The sequence below is a fragment of the Hemicordylus capensis genome, chromosome 6 (genome assembly GCF_027244095.1).
Source record: "Hemicordylus capensis ecotype Gifberg chromosome 6, rHemCap1.1.pri, whole genome shotgun sequence".
Taxonomy (NCBI): Eukaryota; Metazoa; Chordata; class Lepidosauria; order Squamata; family Cordylidae; genus Hemicordylus; species Hemicordylus capensis.
The window spans coordinates 133,913,445-133,929,750 of NC_069662.1; the positions used below are offsets into that span (position 1 = coordinate 133,913,445).

Below are 16,306 nucleotides of genomic sequence, written 5' to 3' on the forward strand. Positions count from 1 at the left end.
GTTAAAGACATTATGGACCAGGCTTCTAGAAGCTCAGTTTACCAGACTTTCCCACAGTAGGATTAAATCTTACTCTGCCTTGCATTTACTTCTGGAAACAATGTCAGCCTTTTCCTGACAGATATTAAGAGTTTACCAAGACTCCTCCTCACCACCATCCATTTACCAAGGTGAAAGTGCAGTCTACTTGTCTTAAGATTAGATAGGAAGCCGGCTTATACCAAATCAAACCATTGGTCCACCTAGCTCAATATTACCTACATTGACTGGTAGTGGTTTGCCAAGGTTTCAGGCAGGAGTCTTTCCCAGCCCTATCTGGAGATGCCAGGGATTGAACCAGGGATCTTTGCATGCAAAGCAGATGCTCTACCTTTGAGCTACAATTTGATTAGCAGTGGCACTGTTAAGAAAACACTCTCTTCCCATTTCATAAGACTCTCTGGTTTTCCTCTCTCATAAACAAGTGTTTGCCAGTTTAAAATGTCTGCATTTCTATATGACAAAGAGTATAAAATTATTCACATTAACAGGTGATCCAAACAAAGGCATGAGCAGAACAATTTTGGACACTTCCATCCAGTTAGCCACTTTTGGTGACAAAAAACTGAATTGTCAAAACAGGTGATGTCCAAAAAAAATGGGTGCTCAGATCTCAGGCAAACTATGTACAACTTAGCAGCAAACCATCAAGGATGGGAGTACAGATAACATGTTTAGATTGTTTTCTACACAAATACCAGGCTTTTACCATTTTAAGGCACATCTACTCTTAACAGGAGACATGGAGTTTGGATGGCTATATAAGTAATAGTTCATGTGCTGGAAACTGTACTCATTTTGGTGTCTTCTGTCAAGTATGACATTTGAGGTTTGGGAAAATGAAAGATACTCCAGTATGCACAGCATAGCCACAAGCCAGAATAAATAGTATATTAACACAGCTTTTAGCAGTAACATTAAGCTATCTGAAATATGTAACCTACCTCATCAAAGCCATTATCTTCTTTCTTCAGGGCTTTAAGAGAAAAGAGAAAAGAGAAAGTGGTTATCCATGATGCATTTTAATAAGTTGCAAGATGATGTAGGAGTGGAGAGTTAACCTACATAAACTCTTGACACACACAAACTAAAAAAGGCACACAGGAAGTGGAATGTCATGGCAAGTACATTAAAAAGTTTTTCCCAAGTCATCTAACAAAATATTCAGCTGTCTTCTCCTGTACACTAGAAACTGATCTGCATGTTTCCATTTCCATTCCATCTGAGCAGACACACTTTTGGGAGATTCCAAGTGTTGAACGGACTGTTAAATAGACCTATCACATTACTACTCCTTGCCTATTGCTCTCCTTGCAGCAGCTGTACTAGATGGGAGTAACCCAAGTCACTAGCATACAGGCCCAAGCCATTTCAGAAGAGTACACAAGGCTCAGAGTACTGTCATGGCAACTTACTGCTATATCTTTCCAGCCATGTGAAATAGGCTGATTCAACTCCAGAGGAGGAGCCTACAGTATCTTAGAGCCTTACTTGGCCCACTTAGAGAGAGTCCAAGTTGGCCTCATGGCAGAAGAGAGGACTGCTGCCAAACAGATACCAGAACTGCCTTTTTATGTAAAAACACATTGCCCCAGGTGCTTCCTCCTGCAGAATTTAGAAGGTAGCAACTGGTAACACAGGTTTTTTGTGTGCATGGTGATGGTAAGATTTATTATTGACCAGCAAAAATACATAATACATAATACATATAATATCAAAACATACAATAGGTTCAGAATACAAAACTCTCAAACAAATCATTAACATACTCAGCCTTAACACCCAAAAGTAATTAAATATTTTTGGTCAACTCTTTTCCGGTGGCTACATACAAAATTAAGCCTATGATACCCTCCTGCTTATTTCTTATTCTTGTACTGAGATGGGAAAAGAACACAGCACATCCTAACTTTGAATGTCCTGGCAAGCTGGTAAAAGCTACTCCAACAGTGCTGCATAAAAGGCCAGCCATATAGAAGCAACTATTTCCAAGCATCACATAGACACATTTAGAACGTGTTAGCTAGCATTATCAGCTAGATGGCCTAAACATTAGACCATTAGACCTAAACATTATGCAGTGCTGGTGACAAGGTCTGGATGTTAACTACTAAGATATCCAAGCTCATCTCTTCCCAAGTGCAGCATTTTCCACTGAAACACAACCTAGAACTCTTATTACTAAAGAGTCTTCAAAAGAATGAGAAAAATCACATCTATGGCTTTATCCCCAGAGCACAGGCATGAGTTAGGAGAGAATGGAACAGCTGTAATTCAGTATCTAACTTGCAGCAGCTGCATCAGATGGTAGTAACCCAAGTCACTAACAGAACATAAAAATGCTTGAATTGTGCTATAAAATCTGGCAATCGCCACTTTGCTGATGGAATTTTTAGGCATTTTTGTCCACTTCTGAAGAGCAGGAGTCTGCAAAACCCAGCTTATTACCAAATGATATCATTGCTCTAAGATAAATTAGTAGTTATTTTAAATAATATACACAAACAAGCTTTCTTGGGTGCATTGGTTTAAAACATGTAAATGCTACCTTTCCACCTATGCACTCAAGTCAGCATATAAACAAGAAAAAGCAAACCAATGACAATGGAAACTGTATTAAAACCCAGCAACAGCAGGAATCCAATCAGGTAGAATTCTGGAAGAATTTAAATGTCTTCATAAGCAGCAAAGAAACCAGGCAGATCTTTTCAAGAAGGCTTTTCCAAAACTGGCACCACTACCAAAAAATGCCCTGTCTCCATCAGTAGCAACCTGTCTAAACTCTGTAGGAAAAGGTACCTGGAACAAGGCCTCGGATGAAAATCTAATGAAACAGATGAGTTGATAAAGGAAGACAGATCTTTAAAGATCTTCTGTTTCTTTTAACTGCAAGTCCCTTGGGAATAGGAATATTACAATCTAGGAGAAAACTTGTAATCCATTCTGAGCCTATTGGACAGACAGATTTCAATCAAAATTAGATTCCATTTTGATTTATCAGCATTTTTAACTCTGGTTCATTCCCAGTGTAGACATGGTTTACATGTGCCACAGTGCAACTGGAACCAAACCATTAAATAGGAGCAATTGTTTCAAAATAATCAAGCTTAAAAGTAATTTGGTAACTGATTCTGACACTTTGAACTCCTTTAGATAGACCTTATGCAGAATAACATCAAACACTTGCTTCAAGCATCACTCTAAAGGAATACAATTAAATTTAATTCACTTGTGGGGAAAATATGTTTTTAAATGGTTCGTTTTTAAAGGAGTTAGCCTAGCCTAGTCTTTATTTCTGTCTTTGACCAGCATAACAAAAAACAAAACAAAAAACAGTTATGACAATCTATTCCTACAAAGTAATAAGGGTTCTATATAAAATTACCTAAAAACATAGTATAGTGAGAAGAAGCTAAAGACTAGACTAAGAACATAAAACGATGTGTAAAAATTAATCAAAACTGGTATCAGAATGATACTGAGTATAAAGGGGGCAAGACATCAAAATTGTGTGCCTAATACAGAATGGTGTTAAATCTCATTCCATATTGCATTCTATACTATGTATGGCATCAGCATATCCAACAAGAGGATGCAACATACATACAGGCGCTAAAGTGTTTAGCTCTTATTAAATGCTAAACAAATTTTGCTAGCTATGAGGCAGAACTTGGCCACATTGGATCTAAAGTCATTCTGATCCGTCAAGAGGAGATTAAGATAAAAAGAATCAGTACAGCCTGGATATCCACTAATATATGGGGAGATAAGCTTACGCCGAATGCCACAATAGTACTGACAGTACAAGAGTACAGGTACATGAGCCATCGTTTCAATCTCACTGGAGCCAAAGTGGCAAATATGCTCTCCGTATGGGATTTTTTGATATCTTCCTTCCATCACAGCTGTTTGCTGCTCCATATCACAAACTCTTTCCTTTATTTTGATTCTGGCACTTTTATAACCCACGGTTAGCAATGCGGTGGGTGGAAAGCCATAATGATATCACCTTTCCTTCACCCCTTTTTCCCACCTAAAAGATAGATACAAATGTTAACCAAACAAGTGAAATTTTAAAGTCTGGCTGAGCCACTTATTTTGAAACAATTGCTATTGTTTGTATTTAATGGTTTGATTCCAGTTTAGGTCCAAGCAACCAAGACATGTTAGGCTGAGCTCCAGTTCTTTTTTTCTTTTCTTTTCTTTTCTTTTCTTTGCGGGGGCCATACCTCTGAACTGATTTTGGGATCCATGATTGGCTACTAACCCAATCAAGTGTAATTATTCCAATACTGCCATAAGAGAAGCAGCAGCTACACCACCAAGTAACAGAAAAACCAGTTTACTGTCTCCCACTGCCAGTGAATTGACATTTTGTCAGTTACTTCCTACAAGAACCAGTCCTCAGCAGCCTGCCAATTATCCTGATCCTTAGTAGCTTTATAAAACAGAGCTACCAGCAAGCGATCTATTTATAGAAGTTCTATTTTCCTCTCTAGGCCTCCTGTCCAAATGAGAGCCAGTTCAGAGTGTTTGTACCTGGTGTTGGGCTCTCAGGACAGAGTGAAGATTCTGTTGGTGTACCGCCCACCCTGCCACCCAGCTCTCTCCCTGCCTGAGCTCATGGAGGTGGTCTTGGATTTGGTGTGGAGGACTCCCAGAATGATTGTTCTGGATGACTTCAACGTTCATGCTGAGACTGCCTTGTCTGGAGTGGCTCAGGACTTCATGGCTGCCATGACAACCATGGGGCTGTCCCAAAATGTTCTTGGCCCTACTCTGGTGGTTTTTCCGACTGGACAGGAGTGTTACCTGTGAATCTAAGCATTTCATATTGATCTATATATATACTGATTCTAGGGTATATAGTTAATGGAGAACTGAGCTCTTGCTACACCATTTTGATGGTAGCTGAGGAGAGCAAGAGTCCCCTCCATCTTGTATTACTGAATGTATGTCAGTGGGAAAGAATCTGCTTAGTATGCTTTGGTTCTCATACTAAGCAGACCTTGTAACTTGCAACATAATATGTATTCTCTATGCCTTGCTTTGTTCTGGCCTGCTGGTCAGGAGAGGTGATGATGCTGGTATCTGAACTGACTCCTAGAGGCTGCATAAGCACTCCTTTAACAATGGTAGTATTGTAAGCCTGTTGGCCTAATATGGAGTTGTACTGCCATACTACCTGGCTGGCTTGTTGTGAATGATGATGTATTCAGATGTATCAATTGTTGTATAAAAGCTTTGGATGGACACCATCTTGGGCCCGTCTTGTCTTTGGGAGCTATCCCCTAGACGGCCACTTTGTTAACTCTGCAGAATTCAAAAGCTTCTTTGAACTATCAAGTTTTCTCTTCCTTGGTATGTACAAAATTGGCTATCATCTACCAAGTAGATAGTAACCCGTTGGGTAACAGGAGGAGGAGGAAGATTTGAAAAGTGGGGGATATGTTATCTTTGCCCTTGTCATGATCAGATCACTTCCTTCTGAGGTTTAGTGTCTCAGTAGCTACACCACTCTGCAAAGGGCGGGGGACCTATTAAAATGGTCCGCTCCTGGAGACTGATGGACTCCAATTGATTCCTGAGGGCGCTGGGGGTTTTTCCAGCTGATATGGCAGGTGCTCCTGTTGAAGCTCTAGTTGCCAGGGATATGCTCAGAGCCAGCATGGTGTAGCGGTTAGAGTGCTGGACTAGGACCGGGGAGACCTGAGTTCAAATCCCCATTCAGCCATGATACTAGCTGGGTGACTCTGGGCCAGTCACTTCTCTCTCAGCCTAGCCTACTTCACAGGGTTGTTGTGAAAGAGAAACTTAAGTATGTAGTACACCGCTCTGGGCTCCTTGGAGGAAGAGTGGGATATAAATGTAATAATAATAATAATAATTTCGGCACCTCTATTTTGAGGCACCAAAAGGCTTCAAGCTGCCCCAGCCAAATCATTTCAGTGGGGGCGGGGGGGTAAGCAGGTACAGTGGTCCCTCGACTTACAAACTACTCGACATAAGTATTTTTCGAGTTACAAACAGCAGTTTTAGATCCGGTTTTAGATGCGGTTTTTTCGACTTACAAATTTTTAGATGGGGTTTCCTCGACTTACAAATTTTTAGATGGGGTTTCTTCGACTTACAAATTTTACATGTGGTTTCCTTGACTTGCCTGACTGTTTACTGCCTGTTTATTCTTGAAAAGAAATGTTCCTGTGCAGTTTGCAAGCCTTACTGGGGGTCTGGGTCTTTTTTCTAGGCTCCGGAACGCATTAATCCGTTCCCAATGCATTCCTATGGGAAACCACTTTTCGACTTACGAATTTTTTGACTTACAAATGTGCATTCGGAACGGATTAATTTCGTAAGTAGAGGGACCACTGTAGAGGTGGAGGAGCAAGGGAGATGCATATAAGGCCTGCCTTCCTCCTGCCCTGAGTGGTGCTGTTTATATTCAGCAGCTGGGCTCTCCATTTGCCCAGCTGCATCTTGCTGGGAACAGGAAGTTTCCTGTTCCCAGCAGCCTTTGGGTGGCGTCAGGAAGGAAATGGCATCTGAGCATTTGCGGACACCATCTTCAAAATGACAGTTTTGATTTTTAAACATATTTTTAAAGGGATTTTGAATTGTTTTTTGTATTGTATTTTGTATTTTCCCCCTTTTGGTCTTATTATTTAATGTGTTGTGTGTTTTTATTTAATGTTTTAGTGCTGTGTTGTGAGCCACCCAGAGAACAATTTGTTATGGTGCATCTAACAAATAAAGTTGTTTATATTATTATTATCATCACCATCTCACCTCCCTGTAAAGCGAAGTATATAATGCAGCTGTACTTCTGAAGTTAAGCAATTTAGGCCCTGTAAACTGCCGGGGGGGGGGGAAGGGGGACACTACCCAATATTAAAGCACACAGAGACCATTTATTACTGCAGTTATATCCTAACCACTTGATTTGCCAACTGCATATGAATGTTTTTCATGAGCAAAAACTAGCACATGAGGAAGAAGGATAGATTAGAATGTCTCTCAGATTCTCTTTCTTGATGCTCAGAGATAAAGTTCTCTTGCAGTTTTTCCATAAGGCAGAAAGGTTTCAAACTTGGGTCCCCAGGTGTTGCTGGACTACAACTCTCATCATCTCCAGCCACAATGGCTGAAGGCCAGTGTAGCTGAGGGTGATGGGAGTCACAGTTAAACATCTGGAGACCCCGGCTTGAGAACCTCTGCCATAAGGAATTAGAGATGGTCAACCAATCGGTTAAGATCAATTTCTGATGTTAAAAATTACTTCCAGCTATGACTAGATTTATAAACATGTCCTATTGTCATAGGATTTATACTGGGATGTCAATATTTGCTTCAGTCTCGGAATTTGGCTTCGGTCCCAAAAGCATGATCTTCCCCTTTACAAATCAGAAGTAACTCTATTCATGCCATAGCTATATAGTAAGGAATCATCCCACTTAGATAGTTCTCTGTACCTCAAGTTCTATATGCCACAGTACTTTTTTAAATTAAGCGCCAGGTTTATAGCACTGAGCTAGTTCAACGTGTGTATATCTGGTACCAATAATGAATATTTTGCTGAAATTGCCAAGTGCTGTAATATCTCAGCAACTATACAACAAACATATGGGATAGTACCCTGAAGCTGCACTTCGAATACTATCTACAGTTCAATGGTAGGGCAGGGGGACCCATAATACATATCTCTTTGACTGTCCTGTTACAATGAATTTTATCCTGTGTTTCTATGTGTTTCTGCCTTACTGGCGCCTTACTGTAAGAACATGTGTTCCTCATATATTAAGCATGTAAATCTTTCAAATAAATAAGATGGAGGAAGAGGGTACATTTTTGCTACAGTCACAAATTGAGAAAGGACTTTTCATGTAACACAGAGGTGAAGCAAGTGGGTTAAAAATGTATGACATGATCAAGATTTATTAAATATAGTATAGAGGGAGCAAGGAGAGAAATTCCTTTCCCGCAACACTAGAGTTCAAGTATAACTCAATGAAGTTGTCCCACGTTAGGTTCAGGACATGCAAAAGAAAACTTTGTGTAATTCATACTGTTTGAAGCTTTTTAGGAGGCAATGAACTGAGGATTTAGCTGAGAGAAAACTAGGGGAGGGGTAATATTTATATCCCTCCAGCACAATGGTGCTCAGGGTGGCTCACAAAAATCACAAAAATTAACATGGAAAATAAGAAGCAAGCAAGATATAGAATCTATGCATATAGGATTATGCATGGTGTAGAGAGCATGGAATGAATTTTTCTCTTTCTTTCTCATAATACTTGGACTCACCCAATGAAATTGATTGGCAACAGACTGAGGATGGACAACAAAAAAGGACTTTCTTCAGACCACACAGTGTACGACGGGGATTCTCAACCTTGTAATCCAACAACCTCTGGGGACCCACATTTGAGAGCTCCTATGTAAGAAATTCACTGAAATTCAAGACACGGCAATGGCCACTAGCTTAAATTGATTTTTTTAAAAAAATTGTTGTTGTTGTTTACACAGTCAGACGGGTGTTATTGACTGGTTTGTTTTATCCAGACATCGAGTCCTTCCCAAGGACCTGGGATGGCTGAATTTTATTATTCATGTGGTTGCTGTTATTATTATAGATATCAGCGCAGAATATAGGCTGTTCCCAGTAAAGCTGCTTTTTGTAATTGGCTGGTGGTGATTTCTGTGGCTCCTATGGTGTTGCGGTGTTCTTCAAGGTGTTTTGGAATTGCACCTAGGGCGCCAATTACCACTGGGATTATTTTGGTCTTCTTCTGCCACAGCCTTTCAATTTCAATTTGTAGATCTTTGTATTTTGTGATTTTTTCTATTTCTTTTTCTTCTATTCTGCTATCCCCTGGTATTGTTGTGTCAATTATTTTAACTTGCTTTTCTTTCTCCTCAACTACAGTTATATCTGGTGTATTGTGTGGCAGATGTTTGTCTGTTTGTAGTCAGAAGTCCCATAATATTTTTGCATCTTCGTTTTCTACAACTTTTTCAATTTTATGGTCCCACCAATCTTTGGCTACAGGTAGCTTGTATTTTTTGCAGATGTTCCAGTGTATCATCCCTGCTACCTTGTCATGCCTTTGTTTGTAGTCAGTCTGTGCGATATTTTTACAACAGCTGATTAGGTGGTCCACTGTTTCATCTGTTTCTTTACAAAGGCGGCACTTGCTGTTGATTTTTCTACTTTTGCTCTTATTGCATTTGTTCTTAGTGCCTGTTCTTGTGCAGCTACTATTAAACCCTCTGTTTCTTCAAGTATTATTATTATTATTATTATATTCAATTTCTATACCGCCCTTTCAAAAATGGCTCTGGGCGGTTTACACAGAGAAACAACAAATAAATAAGATGGAACCCTGTCCCCAAAGGGCTCACAATCTAAAAAGAAACACAAGATAGATACCAGCAACAGTCACTGGAGGTACTGTGCTGGGGGTGGATAGGGCCAGTTACTCTCCCCCTGCTAAATAAAGAGAATTACCATGTTAAAAAGTGCCTCTTTGCCAAGTTAGCAGGGGTTCCGTGCACAACTTAAATGGGCATTCATGAAGAGATCAACAACTACTAACCATTATGGTTACATAGAATCTCCATGTTCGGATACCACTGAACACCAGTCAGTGAAGATGTAGGAAGAGTGGAGGAGAGCTATTGAATTCATGACCTACTTGTGGGCTTTCTGGAAGGACCTGGTTGGCCACTGCATGAAACAAGATGCTGCCCTAGAAGGAAATCTGGTCTGATCCAGCAGGGCTCTTATGTTCTTATAATTAATGTATGACATTCATTGCTACAACAGGTAGTGATGGCTACAGCTTAAGACACCGAGCTTGCTTAAGTTTCCAAATTATTTATGCAATCAAGGGCTCAGGAACAGTAAAACAGAGGATGACAACTCAAGGATAACAAGGAGCTCCAAACTTGCATCCATACCATTCTTGAGATAGTTGCCCACAGGACAGCAGCTTTTAAAAAGGCATAGGAGTAAGTGAAATGCTTATAGGATCCTCTTGCTATTCCAGTTCATGGCACAAACACCTCCCCAAGTCGTCCACTTGTTCAGATCCAAAAAGAAAACAGTTACCAGCAAATTATGAGTAAGATTATTGGTAAGATCCTCTACGGAGATCTTTCCCTGCCTACAATTGATCTAATTCTGGATCTTCACATGGGGCCATCCAAACCAAGCAGTTATTCTTTTATGGAACCTTGCAAGAGAACTGTCAGGTAGCTTGAGTTGGGTTTGATAGTTTATCTTCCCAAGCCATAAATTGTGGCTAGGGGTGATGGGTGTTCTAGTTCAACAATATGGAGAGCCAGATCTGCCTACCCCTACAGTCAAAGGTAATTGATTTCCCCCCCCTTTATGTACTGCATACCTCTACATCCCTTAAGTATTGTTGCTTATACTGACTAGCAAATTGTTTATACTGCCAACTATTTTTTTATTCTACATTTGCCAACAGAGCAAAATGGAAACAAGTTGAGGGGAGGAGGATTTAATTGATGCCTAACGAAGCAGTAACAGAAAGTTCCAGGACTGACAGACTTGCAATTGTTTCTTTTAAGCAAGCCAACAGAGAGGCAAAGAGAATAAATCCAATCCCACAGCTTTAGCAATAACAGAGTGTTGGAGGTAGGCAGCAAGTAACACATTTTTACACCTCAGTATGTGTGGGTCAGAGTGTAGCAGAAGATGATGGATGGGTTTTACTGACTACCTGTCATCAAGTATCACACCTCATTCTCAGAAGCACCTTCTTAAGTGAACTAACTACTTAAAAGCTCAGATGCAGAAGAAAGAAGAAATAAAACCAACTTACTCTCCCCCATCCACAGCTCAAGACATATTAGACTTTCTCAGCCAGACAGTGGTAACTAAAGTATGGCTATATGTATAGCACATATTCAAATACTTCATATCTCTTCAAATGCATGTTTCAAATGTGTTACATACTGGCAAATAGTTCATTACCATACTTATGTCAAAATATCTGCTTTACAGACAATGATTCTCAAATTCATTGTCTGACATCTAATGCGCATGTGTAAAGGAAGCACAATGTGGCCTAGGGATATACATGGAACCGGTTTGGAGGCCCTTTATGGGCCTCCAAACTGGATTGAACAGCGGGCAGTTCTGCCGGTTCAAGGGGGGGGGTTTCCTGCTTTAAGCGGGGGAGGATGAACTTTCCCCACCCTCCGCTTTCCCCTCACCGGCGCTCCGTATTTTAAAAGTCCACCGGAGCGGCAGCGTATGTCCCTGCTGCCCCGTTAACCCCTTTACCGTAAGCATCCAGTGTACCATAAGTGCACCCTTCCCCACCCTTAAAGCAGAAAAAAACCCACCTTTGAGCCTCCCCATCCAGTTCAGTGCACATCACTAATGTGGCATGCTGTGTTCCAGACTAAAGCAGCATGGTCAGGGCAATTTTCACCAATCTGCCTTTCCCTCGGGAATGCTGTGTGGCACGCAAAAATGCAACCCTCAGGGATATGTTTTTGGGTGCCACCGAGCGCTGCAGAAGGACAGGCAGATTGATAAAAATTGCCCTGCCTGTGCTGCTTTAGTCTGGAGTGTACAGATGTCTGTAAACTCGTACATATTTGTGTGTGACCAACTGCACCTGTGTTCATGTTAAAATTAATCTGGGTACAGGCCCCTCAAATGCATGGTACAGATAGGAAATGTACTGCTCTACCTGTGTTCAACATAACATGTGAATAACTATCAGTGTACAGATCTGTACCTGTGCACAATGTACACTGGTACAAGTGTTGAACATAATGTGTGAACAGGACTAATGTGAGCTAGGATTAGTTATCCATTGCTATTTTCCCTTTTAAGCAATAAAGTAGAACCATTTTCTTGGTTGTACAGAGACAGCACCTTAATACTCATCTAGTAGTCAAGGTGGTAATTTTCATTAGTCCTACATTTACTTGAAGATCACACCAAGTTCAATGGGACTTTGTCCACAGAGAAATACTGTGGAAATATACTCCGTTTATATATTGAGAACTACAGTATATATAATAATAATAGTGGTGATTCTCTTTATTTAGCAGGGGGAGAGTAACTGGCCCTATCCACCCCCCCAGCACAGTACTTCCAGTGACTGTTGCTGGTATCTATCTTAAGTTTTTTTCTAAGTTTCTTTTTAGATTGTGAGCCCTTTGGGGACAGGGTTCCATCTTATTTGTTTGTTATTTCTCTGTGTAAGCCACCCTGAGCCATTTCTGGAAGGGCGGTATAGAAACTGAATTAATAATAATAATAATACTGTACATATTATAATAATACTGTACATATAGTCAGCGCTTCAGAGCTACAGCTTTACACTGCAACCCTAAGTGAAATATTCCGGCATTGTCTTATTTAACATAATAGGATGATCTAAATAAACAGGATGAATTCCAGAAAAATTGTTGGGACAGGGCTGTGAACTGAAGCATCTTATACAAGCATGAGGGCAACAACAAGACTAGAGCCCTTTGGAGACAGTGGACCATCTTATTTATGTATTGTTTATTTTTCTATGTAACCACTTTGAGAACTTTGATTGAAGAGCAGTATATAAAGATTCATAGTAGTAGTTAGTCATGACGAAGCACCACTAAAATCAATGCCAGTTTCAAGGGGACTACCTTAGTCTGGATGCTGCCCATGGAGTCTTTATCCATCTTCATACTTCTGCCATGCCCTCCATAAGAACAGCCCTGCTGGATCAGGCCCAAGGTCTATCTAGTCCAGCATCCTGTTTCACATAGTGGCCCACCAGATGCCTCTGGGGGCATGCCCTCTCTCCTCCTGTTGCTCCCTTGCAACTGGTATTTAGAGGCATCTTGCCTCTGTGGCTGCATGTGGCCTATAGCCCTCAGACTAATAGCCATTGATAGACCTGCCCCCCATCGATTTGTCTCTTCTCTCTAATGGTTTGACAATTCCCAGGCACCAAGGAGCCATGGTACCTAGATAAGAATAATATCCTTATCGAGGAGCTCACAGGTCGAGTTATTTAATAAAATTTGTATTTGCCCCAGGCAGCTCTGTTTCTGTGCTAAGTGTGTTACTTGTAAAGGGGATAAAGATAAGCCCATTTACCACCACCATCATCCCACACACAAATGTTCATCACTAAGTCTAATAATTTTGTCAAATGTCCATTGTCTGGCTCCAAGGTTTTTGGGCTGGATCCTAGACTCAAAGAAAGTTGATCAAGGACTGTCCTAACTTGTACTCCAAAAGACATTTGAGTTCCAAAGCAAGAGGCACTAAAGGAAGACAAGGAATTCTGTCCGACAGGGGTGGATGCGGTGATAAAAAGGCATGGCCATAAACATTAACAGGAAGACAATTTATAATCCAACCAAACTGTTTTAAGAGAATCAAGATGCAAGTTTAGTATCTTTGTTCCACTTCAGCCAGGAAATGAAACACACACAGAAAAATGCATTGCATTTTCCTTGCAGGCTGAATGCAATGCAAGTCCTTTGTGAGTCAGCAGACCAGCAGCACTGTACATTCAGGATCTCAGTCAAGAGTTCAAGGGAAGTGGGGGGAGAGGGGGACAGGCTTCTGCATTCAGCCTGATTGACAAGTTCTGATCCAAGTCAAAATTCCAAGGATGGTTTTCCGATACCACTAAGCCACCTGGGAATCTATTCCAGCCAATTTCTACTCCAACTACAGGAGTGATTAAGACTCACACTTTCACTCTGCATCCCCATATTGGCTCATCTCACACATCACATACACAGTCTAACTGGTGCTAATTTATTATTTTATTTAAAGTATTTTTATACTGCCCAAAACTTATGTCTCTGGGCGGTTTACAACAAAATAAAAAAAGAAAGTAAAACATTAGTTAAAACAAAAACAAAAAGTTTAACACATTACATTTAAAAAAATTTAAAACAATATTTTAACACAGCATTAAAACCATTAAAACAATATTAATTAACACAAGAGATTTTGCTTGCTACCAAGGGTGAATGTGTGCAAGCTATAGAAGACACCTTTTGAGATCACTTCCAAATACTGCTGCTAATTCGTTGAACTTTATAGCATCTTCCCTGGAGAAGAAGGAGAAGAACAAGTTCACACTGATGAGTCACCCCTTCTCAGAATCAAGGGCTGAATCCTGGCAAGCCCACCCAGGTGATATGCAAGAGACAGAGCACATTTTTCAACTACACAACACCTAGTAGGTTGAACAGAGCTAACTATACAAGCAGCTTATCTAGAACATTTGTGTCTCACATTATTATACTCCAGACTGGTGAAGAATAAACTACTCTTCTCCAGTTCTATACACTTAAAATAATGGGTCTACATCATAACCCGCAATGCATATAATGGCAACACATTCAGGTTTGCTACTGATGATACACTTGATAGAAAGCCAGAGCCAATCCTGGCTCTCCGATGAGTGTATGGTAAAATACACATTTAGGTGTACACTTAAAATCAGAACATACGAAGCAGTTCGCAGCCCATTTGTACAAGACTTTCTCCCTTCCCCCCAAAAAAATACACCCCACCCTCCCATCACTAAATATAATTTGACTCATTTTTATGCAGGTTCAGTTAATCCAGAGCAACCCCTACTCCTGGTTATGTACTTTGAGTCACTAACGTAGGACTAAAGTCAGTAAACTACTTTCTGGGCACATTTGAGAATGTGTGTGTGTGTGTGTGGGGAGAGAGAGAGGAAAAACCCCTCCACTGTTCTGCCCACACCTTGTGGATAAAAGGTATGCAAGCATGTTAAGGAAAAGATCCTAAGAGATCTGTAATATTATCTACAATGTAAAGCAGATTAAAAACCCTCTGTAGAGAGAGAGAGTGTGTGTGTAGATTTAATACCACCCAGGCTGCAACCCAAGATGGAATCAGTCCCATTAATTCAGTGAGATAACCTTGGGTAGAAATGCATCGGATCAGACTGCAATTGGGGTGGGGGGGGGAGGCCACCCTTTGGCTACCTTTTATTCATTCAAAGGTTGCGCCCACTAAACGGTGGCTCGAACACGCCGAGTGGGTGGCAACGCACGGACTAATCCCACAGTAAGCAACCTGGGGTAAGCGTGCATTACCCCTCGAGCATCCTCCGGGCCCGGAGTAAGCCCCGCAAAGCAAGAGGAAGGAGGAGCCAGCGAGGAAATAGGGAGCCTCGCCTACTCCCTGCCCCGAGCGCATGCTGTCCTGGGCAGGAGATTTAGTGCCGAAGAATGCGCTGCCTGCCCGGGAAGCACGCAAGGAGCCGCCCAGGGGCTGCCAGCCTCCTTCGCTCCTTACCTATCCGGCCGAAACTCTCCGACAAAGTTCGCCGCAACTTTTTCATCCTGCTGAGCTTCTTCTCGGCGACGGGCTGCGAGTCTAGCAGGTCGCACATCTGGCTCCAGCGGGCGAGTCCCCCAGAAGCTGCACGCGCCGCTTGCAACCGGGGCAGGGGCGGGCTGGAGCCCCGGAGGAAGAGGAGCAGGAGGCGGCGGCGGCTCTGCGCGGTGCGAGCGGCCACTCACGCAACCACCCACGGAGGAGGTCGAGGGGCTCTTCTATGTGGTGCCCGAAAGAGCAGCCGCCTCTGCTGGCTCTGCTTTGCCCGCGCCCATAGTTCCCCCTGCCTTGAAATTTGGCAATTCGCTCCACGAGACAATGAGGGGCGGAGGAGGGAAGGAGCGAGGCTTTCTCTCTAGGAAAGAGAGGGGTGGGTGGGGGGGGTGGGAGTCAGCAGAGGAGGGGAGGCGAGTCGGAGCAAAGGGAAAGGAAGAAAGAGTGTACGAGAGAGACCCAGGAAAGGGCAGGGAGGAAGAGGACGGGAGCAGCAGCCCTAAGGGAGAGGGAGGGAGCGGAGCCTAGAGGAGCAGGCAGGGGAAGAAAGAGAAAGTCCTGCCAGGAGGCGCACAGAGCGGAGCTGCTGCTGCTGCTACCGCCCAGAAAGGGAGGCGACCCTCAGCTGAGCTCCAGCTGCCGCAGCCGCCAACCCAACAGCAACTCACTCCAGCTCCATCCTCTTTCTGCCCCTCCCGCCCTGCTCTCCCCGTCTACCAGAGGCGGAGGCTCCCGCCGCGCCCCGCCTCTTTCCCCCTTTTGGCTTCTCTCATTGGCCCAGGCAAGGGACGCCGGTTCGCTCAGGGAGTTTCTTTCGCACACGCCCAGCTTCAGCGCGAGTCTCTTTCTTTCGCTCACAATGACGTTCCGTCGGGCTCGCACTCGCAGCCTTTTCTTGTGTGTGCT

General features: G+C 42.3%; 1 protein-coding gene across 2 annotated transcripts in view; it reads right to left on the reverse strand.

Moving 5' to 3' along the window:
• Positions 1-16,101, reverse strand: part of CDK14 (cyclin dependent kinase 14) — a 417,778-nt gene extending 401,677 nt beyond the window's left edge. The window contains exons 1-2 of one of the 2 annotated variants that reach the window (XR_008309633.1): positions 15,365-16,100; positions 984-1,015 (exon numbers count right to left, since the gene is read on the reverse strand). Coding sequence is in view for 1 of the 2 variants with exons in the window: in XM_053260455.1 (XP_053116430.1) it covers positions 984-1,015; positions 15,365-15,461 (129 nt within the window). In the remaining variant the exon portion in view is untranslated. Of the gene's footprint in view, positions 1-983; positions 1,016-15,364 lie in introns of both variants that reach the window. The other variant, XM_053260455.1, reaches the window with a different exon arrangement.
• Between the last annotated feature and the right edge of the window lie 205 nt (positions 16,102-16,306).